We start from the raw sequence: 12,286 nt of genomic DNA, 5'->3' as shown, positions 1-12,286 counted from the left end.
CCTTGAGGTTTCAACAAATTGAACAGCTATAATTCAACAAAGAATTCCCTGCTCAATACACAACATGTCACATTGAAACATCTGAAGGGATTAAGTAAAAAAATCACAAACACAGACACAGTTTGGTGATTACCAGAAGGAAAGGGGTAATAACCAGGTAGAAGATGGTAAAGAGGTGATGATAAACGGGGACAGAAGGAGAGAAGGAGACGTGCCTTTGGGTGTGAACTCAAAGTACAGCTGGAGCAGTCCACCTGCAGATCATACACTTGAAACTCATCATTTTTGCATAAAAATTCTGAAAAATTAAAAAATAAACATCTGGGCAAGTGGAAGCAAACTAGGGAGGTGGGAGGGAGAAGAGCTGAGATGATACTAGGGAGGCAGCCTGGAGCTCCCAGCACGGAGCTCACTGCAGGACACACTCAGAGAGGAGAGGAGTCAGGTTGCCACTGGCTCTCCCTTCAGCTGGGAGTTGATATAGTGAGTATTTCAGTGGGAGTGGCCAGTACTTTATGCAGCTGAACCGAGTAAACTAGGCAGGGACAAAGCACAGAGATGCGGACACGGTTATCTGTCAATTCCAGACAGAAAACAAAGCAACAGAACCTGACCACCTCCCCTCACACTCCTAGAGCCGCCTCCACTCATCTCCCCAGAGATAGAAGCAGACCCTAACAGTGGTTCTCAACCTTCTGGCCCTTTAAATACAGTTCCTCATGTTGTGACCCAATCATAAAATTATTTTCGTTGATACTTCATGACTGTAATGTTGCTACTGTTATGAATCGTAATATAAATATCTGATATGCAGGATGGTCTTAGGCGACCCCCGTGAAAGGGTCATTCAACCGCCAAAGGGGTCGCGACCCACAGGTTGAGAACCGCTGCAGAAGCTGTATCAGTGTGTCAGGTCGCAAAGCACATTATCTACAAACCTAAGAACTGGTACAAGAGAAACATTTTTCCCTGAGTGACAGGCTAATCCAGCCATGGGCAAACTACGGCCCGCGGGCCGGATCCTGCCCGTTTGAAATGAATAAAACTAAAAAAAAAAAAAAGACCGTACCCTTTTATGTAATGATGTTTACTTTGAATTTATATTAGTTCACACAAACACTCCATCCATGCTTTTGTTCCGGCCCTCCGGTCCAGTTTAAGAACCCATTGTGGCCCTCGAGTCAAAAAGTTTGTCCACCCCTGGCCCAGTATTGGATGGAAATACAGAGGGGAGGCCACTGATGAATACCAGTCACCATTACTGGGAAAACAAAAAAACAAAGGCACTGTATAGCCATCAGTTCACCCAACCCCCACCCATCCAGCTGCACTGCTAACAGCATCTGGCTGCAAGGGATAGCACTGGGATTTCATAGATTTGGAACATTATCACCCACCACTTACCCATGCAGGGTTGGTCCCCTGAGACCAAGGCTACCTGAATACAGAGGAGATGCCCACCTTCCCAGGCTACAAGACAGAGACACAATGTTATCTACAAGGGAACTCCCATTAGAATGTCAGCTGATTTCTCAATAGCAATACTTCAAGCCAGAAGGGAGTGGCATGGAGTATACAAAGTAATGAAAAGCAGGGGATTGAACCCAAAACTACTCTATCCATCCAGGCTATCATTAAAAAAATCTAAGGTGAAACAAAGAGCTTCACAGACAACAAAAGGCTAAAAGAATTTACCACCACCAAACCAGCCCTGCAAGAAATGCTAAAGGGACTGGTGTAAGAAGAAGAAATAGAGAGGAAGAGAAGAACACAGGTATAAAGATATAAAGAGTAAGAATGGCAACAAATAAGTATCTATCAATAATAACCTTAAATGTAAATGGCTTAAATGTTCCAATCAAAAGGCATAGAATAGGTGAATGGATAAGGAAACATGACCCATAAATATGCAGTTCACAAGAAACTCACCTCAGAACCAAAGACTCATACAGAATGAAAATGAAGGGATGGAAAAAAATTTTCCAGGCAAATAGAAATGAAAAAACAAACAAACCAACCAACCACTGGGGTATAAATACTCATATCTGACAAAATAGGCTTCAAAGAGAAGGCCACAGAGTCAATGAAGGCCACTTCAAAATACTAAAGGGATCAATACAACAAGAGGATATAGTAACTCTGGTAAACATATATCAAAATATATTTTAAAACTTCTGGAGGATTTTAAAGGAGAGATGATAGCAATAAAAATCATAGTAGGAGACTTCAACACCCCACTGACATCAGTGGATAGATCTTCTAGACAAAAAAACAGAGAAACAGTAATCCTAAATGACATACTAGATCAGATGGAATTAATTGACATTTATAGAACATGTCACCCTAAAGCAATAGATTACACATTCTTCTCAAGTGTACATGGACATTTTCAAAGATAGCTCAGACAGTGTGGCTCAGTGATTAAGCATGACCTATGAACCAGGAGGTCATCGTTCTATTCCCGGTCAGGGCATATGCCCAAGTTGAGGGCTCGATCCCCAGTGTGGGGTGTGCAGGAGGCAGCTGATCAATGATTCTCTCTCATCATTGATATTTCTGTCTCTCTCCCTCTCCCTTTTCCTCTGAAATCAATAAAAATATATATTTTTTAAAAAGACCACATGTTAGGACACAAACTAAGTCTCTACAAGTTCAAGAAGACTGAAATCATATCAAGCATCTTCTCAGATCACAGTGGCATGAAACTAGAAATCAACTACAATAAAAACACCCCAAAACATTCAAACACGTGGAGGCTAAATAGCATGTTATTAAATAATTAGTGGGTTACCAAAGAGATCAAGAAAGAAATGAAAAACTTTTTGGAAACAAATGAAAATGAACACACAATAACCCTAAATCTATGGGACACAATGAGAGAGTAGTTCAAAGCATTACAGGCCTACCTCAAAAAAATAAGAAAAGCTTCTAATAAATTATCTAACCCTGCAACTTAAAGAATTAGAAATAAAACAAGATAAGCCCAGAGTAAGGAAAAGGATGGAAATAAAGATCAAAGTGGAAATAAATGACAGACAAAAAACAAACAAACAAACAAAACATACAAAAGGTCAATAAAACCAAGAGCTAATTCTTTGAAAAAGATAAACAAGATGGATGAACATATAGCCAGACTCATCAAGAAACAAAGAAAGAGAACCCAAATACACAAAATCAGAAAAGAAAGAGGGGAAGGAATAGCTGACCCCACAGAAATACAAAGGATCATAAAAAACAACACCAACAACAACAAACTATGAACAACTATATTCCAACAAGCTGGACAACCTGGGCAAAATGAACAAATTCCTAAAAAAATACAATCTTCCAAAACTCAATCAGGAAGAATCAGAAAACCTGAATAGGCCAATAACTACTGATGAAACTGAAGCAGTAAAAAAACACTCTGAGGAAATAAAAGCCGTGATCCAGACGGCTTCACAAGGGAGTTTCACCAAACATTCAAAGAGCTAACACATATCCTCCTCAAACTATTCCAAAAAATCCAAGAGGAAGGAACACTTCCAAGCTCTTTTTTCAAGGCTAACATTAACCTAATTCCAAAACCAGATAAAGACATTACAAAGAAAGAGAATTACATGGCAATATCCCTGATGAACACAGATGCTAAAATCCTCAACAAAATATTAGCAAATCGGACCCAGCAATACATTAAAAAGATCATACACCATGACCAAGTGGGATTTATTCCAGGGATGCAAGGCTAGTACAATGTTCGAAAATCAATGAATGTGATATATCACATTAACAAATTGGAAGACTAAAATCACATGATCATATCAATTGATGCAGAAAAAGCATTTGACAAAATCCAACAGTCTTTTTTGAAAAAACTCTAAGTGGGAACAGAGAGATCATACATCAACATAATAAAAGCTTTATATGACAAACCTACAGCCATCATGATACTCAATGAGAAAAAACTAAAACCATTTTCCTTAAGAACAAGAACAAGACAAGGATGTCTGCTTTCACCATTCTTATTCAATATAGTACTGGAAAACCTAGCCATGGTAATCAGACAAGAAGAAAAAATAAAAGGCACACAAATTGAAAAGAAGGGCATAAAACTGTCATTATTTACAGATGACATAATAGACCACCAATAAACTACTAGATTTAATAAATGAATTGGCAATATAACAGGATATAAAATCAATACCCGGAAATCAATGGCATTTTTATATGCCAATAATGAACTCTCAGAAAAATAAACTAAAAAAATCCCATTTATCATTGCAACAAAAAAATTAAGATACTTAGGAATAAATTTAATCAAGGAGGTAAAAGACCCTGTACTCAGAAAACTACAGCACATTGAAAAAAAGAGGTAGAAGAAGATATAAACAAGTGGAAGAATATACCATGTTCATGGATTGGTAGAATTAATATCATTAAAATATCCATTCTACCCAAAGCAATCTATAGATTCAATGCAATCCCTATTAAAATACCAATGGCATATTTCACAGATCTAGAACAAACTCTCCAAAAATTTATATGGAACCAAAAAAAACAACAACTGCAAATAGCCGCAGCAATCCTGAGAAAGAAGAACAAAGTTGGAGTGATCACATTACCAGATATTAAGCTATATTACAAAGCCACTGTCCTCAGAAAAGCCTGGTACTGGCACAAGAACAGGAATACAGATCAATTGAACAGAACAGAGAACCCATAAATTGGGTTATTATTCTCAATTAATATTATTCTCAATTAATATTTGACAGTGGAGGCAAGAGCATACAATGGAGTCAAGACAGTTTCTTAAACAAATGTGCTGAGAAAACTGGACAGGTACATGCAAAAAAAAAAGTAAAGAAAGAATCTAGACCACCTACTTACACCATACACAAGAATAAATTCAAAATGGATAAAAAACCTAAATGTAAGTCGTGAAACCACAAAAATCCTAGAAAAAAACATAGGAAGCAAAATCTCAGCCATCTCTCATAGCAATATATTTGCAGATACTCCATAGCAAAGGAAACCAAGGAGAAAACAGACCAATGGGCTACATCAAAATGAAAAGCTTCTGCACATCAAAAGTAACCATCAACAAAGTGAAAAGAACCCACTGCATGGGAGAACATCTTTGCCAATGATACATCTGATAAGGGGTTAACTTCCTAAATATATAAGGAACTCATATAACTTAACAAAAGGAAGACAAACAATCCCATAAAAAATGGGCAAGGGACCTAAATAGACACTTCTCCAAAGTGTATATACAAAAGGCCAAAATACTAGTACATGTGAAAAAACGCTCAAAATCACTAATCATCAGGGAGATGCAAATTAAAACAACAATGAATTATCACCTCACACCTGTCAGAATGGCTGTCATCAACAAATCAGCAAACATCAAGTGTTGGCGAGGATGTGGAGAAAAGGGAACCCTAGTACACTGATGTCTGTAATACTATCGACAGTAAAGATAAATTTTTAAAAGTATTACCAAATCCAATTCAGCAATACTTTATAAGGATTATACACCATGATTAAGTGGCATTTATTCCAGGGATCCAAGGATGGTTCAACATCTACACATTACTCAATGTAACACACTATAATAACAAAATGAAGGATAAAAATTATAGGGACAAAAAGAGCATCTGACAAAATTCAATATCTTTTCATGATAAAAACTGGGCATAGAGGAAATAAACCCACAGGTAACATCATACTCAAAGGTGAGACACTGAAAGCTTTTCCTCTATGATCAGGAACAAGAAAAGAACGCCCACTATATTCAACAGAATATTGGAAGTCCTAGTCCAGTGATGGAGAACCTATGACACGCGTGTCAGAGGTGACATGTGAACTCATTTTTTTGGTTGATTTTTCTTTGTTAAATGGCATTTAAATATGTAAAATAAATATCAAAAATATAAATCTTTGTTTTACTATGGTTGCAAATATCAAAACATTTCTATTTGTGACACGGCACCAGAGTTAAGTTAGGGTTTTTCAAAATGCTGACACTGTTCAGAGCAATTAGGCAAGAAAAAGAAATAAAAGCTTTCTAAATCAGAAAGGAGGAATTAAGATTGTCCTTATTTGCAGATTATATCATTTATAGAAATCCCTAAAGACTCCACCAAAAAAAAAAAAGGAACTGTTAGACTTCATCAACAAATTTAGTAAAGTTGCAGAATACAAAATTAATATAATGCATAGGACAACTCCCCATAACAAAGAGTTGTCCACCCCAAATAGCAACACGGAGGTTGAGAAAGGCTGGATTACTCATCTTGCAGAGTGAACCATAGCTATGACAAACTTTCTTCCTCTCTAAAATGCCCTCAGAGAGGCCAATCATAATTGCCCAAAGCTCCGAAGCCAGGCCACTGGCAGAAGTATGGAGAAGAATTAGGGAGAGAGTGACTTCCTCAGAGAAGACCAGGTACTGGCCTGAGAGGTCTAAGGTTAAAGGTAAAATGACCCTTCCCCCAGGCTGGGTTTCCCTTCCTTGGAGGAAGCTGGATACCTTAGGGCAGGGCACCCTAAACTGGAGATGCCCCCATAGAACCAACTCTCTCAAACCCAACCCCCAGACTACCTAATCCTAGGCTATACAAGGACACAGCAGCTTTGTTATGTCTACATGAGAACAAAACCATAAACATTTCGTAAATGAAATATAGATTTAATTTTTCAAATAGTTTGTCTTTTGTTTACTTTTGAAAGTGCTTCCCTGGGGGAGCACCTCTTTTTTTGTTTCTAATGTGGAAAGCCACATTTTTTTTCTTAATATTTTTATTGATTTCAGAGAGGAAGGGAGAGGGGAGAGAGAGAAACATCAATGAGAGGGAATCATGGATGGGCTGCCTCCTGCACGCCCCCGACTGGGAATGAAGCCCACAACCCGGCATTTGCCCTTGGCTGGAATCGAACCCGGGACCCTTCAGTCCGCAGGCCCACGCTCTCTCCACTGAGCCAAACCCGCTAGGAGCAGGGAGCACGCCTCGATCCCAGGCTGCCAGGCCCATGCGAGGGCTGGGGTGCGGTGCCAAGGTTGCACCAGAGGCTCCAGGCCGAGGCCCGCCCGCTCCCGGCCGGGGGGGTCTCTAAAGCCACAGAGTGACCCACGCCCCTGCAAGTGCCTTACCTGTCGCTGGGCGCAAAGCTCCCGCTTTTCCAGCAGCTCCCAGGCTCAGTCCGCCGCTGCCCCCGCGAACTGGCCGGAGCCGACTGGGATTGGCCGCTGCGTGGAGGAGGTGGGGCCGGGGCCGGCGGAAGGGAAAGCAGGGAACCGGGAGAGGAGGGGACCCGCCCACGCCCAGCTCTGTGCAGGGACTTGCAGCTACTCTGTGAGCTCTGCTCCTAGCTGTGCCGCTGCCCTGTTCCCTGCGCCCTGCTGGGCAGCTGTGAGTGGCAGTGGCTGTTAAACAGCAAAATTTTAACTCCCAAGGCTGAAAGGTTTTGTTTTTTTGTTTTTTTTTAAAGAAAGAGTTGTGCCATTGCTAGCAAAACAAAAAAACAAAAAAACAAAAAAAAAAAAAGAAAAAGGACCGGTCCTGCCCTGGCCGGTTTGTCATAGTGGTTAGTATGTGGGCCTGAGGGCTAAGGGTCACGGGATTCAATTCCTGGTCAAGGGCATGTGCGCAGGAGGCAAGCAGCTGATCTCTCTCTCTCTCTCTCTCTCTCTCTCTCTCTCCCCTTTGTTTAGTTCATACCTAGAGATTTTATTCTTTTGGTTGCAATTGCAAATGATTTTTCTTTCATTTTGTTTTGTTTATTGAAATGTTATTGTAAGTATATAGGAACATAATAGATTTTTATACATTGCTTTGGTGTCCTGCAAATTTACTGTATTTATTTCTAGTAATTTTTTGTTGAAGTTTTTAGGGTTCTCTATATGAAACATCATGTCATCTGCAAAAAGTGACCATTTTACTTCTTCATTCTCAATCTGGATGCTTTTCATTTCTTTCTCTTCCCTAATGTGTCTTTACTCCATTGTATGTTCTTGCCTCCTTTGTCAAATATTAATTGAGTGTAATGGCTTGGGTCAATTTCTGAGTTCTCTGTTTTGTTCCATTGACGCATCTGCCTGTTCTTGTGCCAGGCTGTTTTGATTAGAATGGCTTTGTAGTATAATTTGATATCTGGTATTGTACTTCCTCCTACTTTATTCTTCTTTCTCAAGATTGCTGCGGCTTCTCTCTTTTGGTTCCATATACATTTTTGGAGTATTTGTTCTAGATCTGTGAAATATGCCGTTGATATTTTAATGGGGGTTGTGTTGAATTTATAGATTGCTTTGGATAGCATGGCCATTTTAATAATGTTAATTCTTCCAATCATGAACACAGTATACTTTTCCATTTGTTTATACCTTCCTCTATTTCTTTTTTCAGTGCCCTATAGTTTTCTGAGTACAGGTTGTTTATCTCTTGGGTTAAGTTTTTTCCAAGTTATCATTTTTTGTTGTTGTTGGGATGGCAAATAGGTTTGTTTTCTTAGTTTCACCTTCTGAGAGTTCATTATTGGTGTATAAAAATATCATCAATTTCTAGATGTTAATTTTGTATCCTGCTACATTGTAGAATTCATTTATTAAATTTAGTAGTTTTTTGGTGGAGTCTTAAGGGTTTTCTATGTACACTATATCACCTACAAATAATGACAGTTTTACATCCTCTTTTTCAATTTGGATGCCTTTTATTTTTTCTTCTTGACTGACCACTGTGGCTAAGACTTCCAGTACTATCCTATATTATAAAAGCCTAATATGCTAAGTGTCTGGTCATCTGGTTGTCCAGTTGTCTGGTTGTCTGGTCGACTGGTCGACCATTCAACCAATCAAAACATAATATGCTAATGATATGCTAAGGCTGCTCAACCACTAGCTATGATGTGCACGGACCACCAGGGTCAGACAGTCAATTGGTAGGTTAGCTTGCTGCTGGGGTCAGGCTGATCAGGACTGAGCAAGAAGGGCCAAACATGCCCTGGAGCTCTCCCACAGCCACTCCCCAGCTGGCCAACCTCCTGCATCCCTCCCCAGCTGGCCCCAATTGGGTCTGGGTGAGATGGGGCCGGACACGCCCTGGAGCCTTCTCATGGTTCCTTCCCAGCCCGGATTGTGCACCAGTGGGGTCCCTTGGCCTTGCCTGCACCCTCTCGCAATCCAGGACCCCTCAAAAGATGTTGGAGAGCCAGTTTCAGCCCAATCCCCACAGGCCAGGCCGAGGGGCCCCACTGGTGCATGAATTTGTGCACTGGGCCTCTAGTGCTGAATAAGATTGGTGAAAGTAGACATCCCTGTCTTGTTCCTATTCTTATGAGGAATGCTTTTAATTTTTGCCCAGTGAGTATGATGTTGGCTGTGGGTTTGTCATGTATGGGCTTTATTATGTTGAGGTGTGATCCCTCTATTTACTCTTTACTAAGAGTTGATCAGCACACACACAGGGTGGCATTTGTGTTTGCCATGGATCAGATGTGTGCCAGGCAGGAGATACAGTCCTTTTAGGTCCAGCCCAATAACTCTATGGGAGAGCAGAGGGGTCCCCTCAGCAAGAAGCTAAAGGTGGCAGTTAGGTTTGTAGGGACTGAGGGAGAAATCACAGTGAATGTGCCTAAGGCAAGACAATTGCTGGAGAGAGGTCCTCTGTGATGGTCATCTCCTAAGAGTGTGAAAATTTTAGAGCAAAATTAATAGAAACTGTTCGATTAGACCTCATTTACTATCCCTTGCCAGTCAGAACGCTTTCAGGATCTCCCTCCTTCACAGAATCAATAAGTTGCTTATAAATTCATTTTGCTTTACTGTAGAAAGTTTTTAATTGACAGACATTTTTTTCCTGCATTTTGTTCCATCCAAATGCCAAGACCTATTTGATTTTTAAGACTCAGAGATGATGACTCCTACCTCTGGGTCCTCACCAAATGCAAAATCACATGACCCGGTGGTTAAAGATGGAAAACTTCTATTTAAATTACTTGGTTTTATATTTCTCTATGCCATCCTCAATTTAAAAAAAGGTTTCTGTAGCCGTAGCCCCACCATGATAACTTCATTTTAGAGCAGATCAAGCTCCAGCTCCTTTCCACAAGGACATCTGAGTGCAGTTTTGAGGCTTTATTGCTATGCGCTAGAATTAGTCCTGTGGCTCCATCGAATTCAGGACAGCTTGAAAAATATAGGCGACCACATAGAATGGTTAGCAGGTATTATTCTCTCTGCCACCTAAGAGCAAAATAAAGTCCACCATTCTACAAATATTTATTGAACACATACTATGAGCACTGGTACAGGGCATTAGGGAAATGTGTTAAATAAACATTTCTAGATGTCAGTGCTTTGACAGTGTTGTAGTTTAGGAATCATCTCTAATGGAATAAGGAGACTGCAGTATCCAGCATGCATTGCCCTGTCTAGGAACCTCTCTGTGGCACTACCTGAAGAAGGGGCACTGCACAATATCCTGAAGGTAGGGGTGATCAGCTCAAAAAAAAAAAAAGGATGAGTAAATGTGACATTGTCTATAGACACAGAGAAGTTTGAGGACATCAGAAACATATCTGTATATTCTAAAATTTTGAATACGGGGAGTACACAGCTGAAAACGGATTACCACATTCTCATTATACAGGAAAGCATCCTTGCATTCTGAGAGAGCTGCACCTGGGTCCCCTTTAAAATTTGGAGAGACTCCTACAAGGTAATACTGCTTAGGAAAACCAACCTTCTTTTAATAAAAAACAAAATAAAAAAAAACCCCACAGTGATCTAATAGGCTATTTAAGTTAGTTGCCTACCCAGAAAAATGATTCAGCTATCTGCTCATCATTTACCTTTCCATCCCTGTGAGAGGGAGAGAGGTTCTTGGGGTACCACTGGAATAAGCATTTTCAGAGGCTCCTATAGGATGATGAGACATGGTGGAAAGCTTTATTTTCATGAAATTACATTTCTGGGTTTCCAAAGTCCCATATCCCTTTGTCCAGTCATAGAAGAAGTGCAGCTGGGGTTTCAGTAGAGCTAGAAACAAACTAGTGTCCAGAGTTTCCTTTGCATGTTGGAGCCGGGTCCAGTTAGTCCATTGTGTGTGGGGTCCACATGGCCATGGGCCATGTGAGCAAATATAGGAGAGAACACCCCAATCAATAAGAGTCCCAAGAGCATAAGAGGAACCAAGAGAGTGAACTCCTTGGTTTGCAGGGATGGGGAGTGTCTGGCTTGCAGGCCATATAAGGCTCTCGAAATCATTTGGTCTGGCCCTGCCATGGCATTAGGGGTGTGTTAATTAAATGTTTGACCAAATATAGCAGGCTAATTTTTAAGTTGATAATTTTGCATAACCCTCAAATGATATTATAAATATCCAAATGGCCCTTGGCAGAAAAAAGTTTCCCCACCCATGGTTTAGAGGATTAGATATCTCCAAATCCATGCCCTTGCGGTGGCCACACCCATTCTGGCCAATAACCTGTTCCCAGGTATGGCTGACAGACAAGTGCCTTCCTGATGTCACCCCAACTTCAGTGGCCATGCCTCTGGTCTCCTCCCTGTCCAGTCCCTTGCCCCAGGGATCTGCGGGGAACAGAGCAGTAGCTCCTGGGGGAGTGTAAAGCTTTAGCTTCCTGGTGGAGCTGCCTACATAATATGTTTATAATATTTGACCTTTTCTTTGCTCCTTCCCTGTTATTAATAACTAGATTAATTACAATGGTATTAATTAGAGTAGGCTCTAATAAAGTATCCCTGGAGTTCTTATAGGAAAAATAATTGAACAGACGGGAAGACAGACATATAAAGACAGAGAATTAAAGTGCTGCAGCTACAAGCCAAGGAACACCAAAGATTTCTGGCAAACTATCTGAAGCTAGTCAGAGACAAGGAAAAATACTTCCTCTACAAGTTTTATGGGGAACGTGGCCCTGATGATACCTTGATTTCAGACTTCTAGCCATAACTATGAATCAGTAAATTTATGTTTTTCCAAGCCACTCAGTTTGTGGTACTTTGTTACGGCAGCTACACAAAACTAATGCCAGGGGCGGAAAGAGAACAGTGGGGACTAGCTATAATTATAAGAAGTATTCATCATACTCTGTTAACCATGATTGTTCTGTTCTGATTAGAGAAAGCACATTCTAACCTGGCTGAGAGTTGTGTGTCTCGGGACATGGGAGCTAACATCGGAATGCAGTCCATCTTCCTTTTCTAAGAACTGCCTGTCATCATGGAAAGATTAACAACTATGTGGTCAAAATAATCTGGTTCCAGAGGTGCCTACCCTTTGCCAGCCTT

General features: G+C 40.5%; 1 protein-coding gene across 4 annotated transcripts in view; it reads right to left on the bottom strand.

Annotated features, from left to right (window-relative positions):
- The window catches only part of BLVRA (biliverdin reductase A), a 50,269-nt gene extending 42,998 nt beyond the window's left edge, over positions 1 to 7,271 (bottom strand). Inside the window, exons 1-2 of one of the 4 annotated variants that reach the window (XM_014462156.2) lie at positions 7,133 to 7,227; positions 1,405 to 1,470 (exon numbers count right to left, since the gene is read on the bottom strand). In XM_014462156.2, the coding sequence (XP_014317642.1) occupies positions 1,405 to 1,408 (4 nt within the window). In that variant the 5' untranslated portion in view covers positions 1,409 to 1,470; positions 7,133 to 7,227. Of the gene's footprint in view, positions 1 to 1,404; positions 1,471 to 7,132 lie in introns of all 4 variants that reach the window. The other 3 variants (XM_006096218.3, XM_006096219.3, XM_014462157.2) reach the window with 3 other exon arrangements.
- Between the last annotated feature and the right edge of the window lie 5,015 nt (positions 7,272 to 12,286).

This window comes from Myotis lucifugus, unplaced genomic scaffold, assembly GCF_000147115.1.
Source record: "Myotis lucifugus unplaced genomic scaffold, Myoluc2.0 scaffold_171, whole genome shotgun sequence".
NCBI lineage: Eukaryota > Metazoa > Chordata > Mammalia > Chiroptera > Vespertilionidae > Myotis > Myotis lucifugus.
This window is presented reverse-complemented; position numbering and strand designations above follow the sequence as displayed.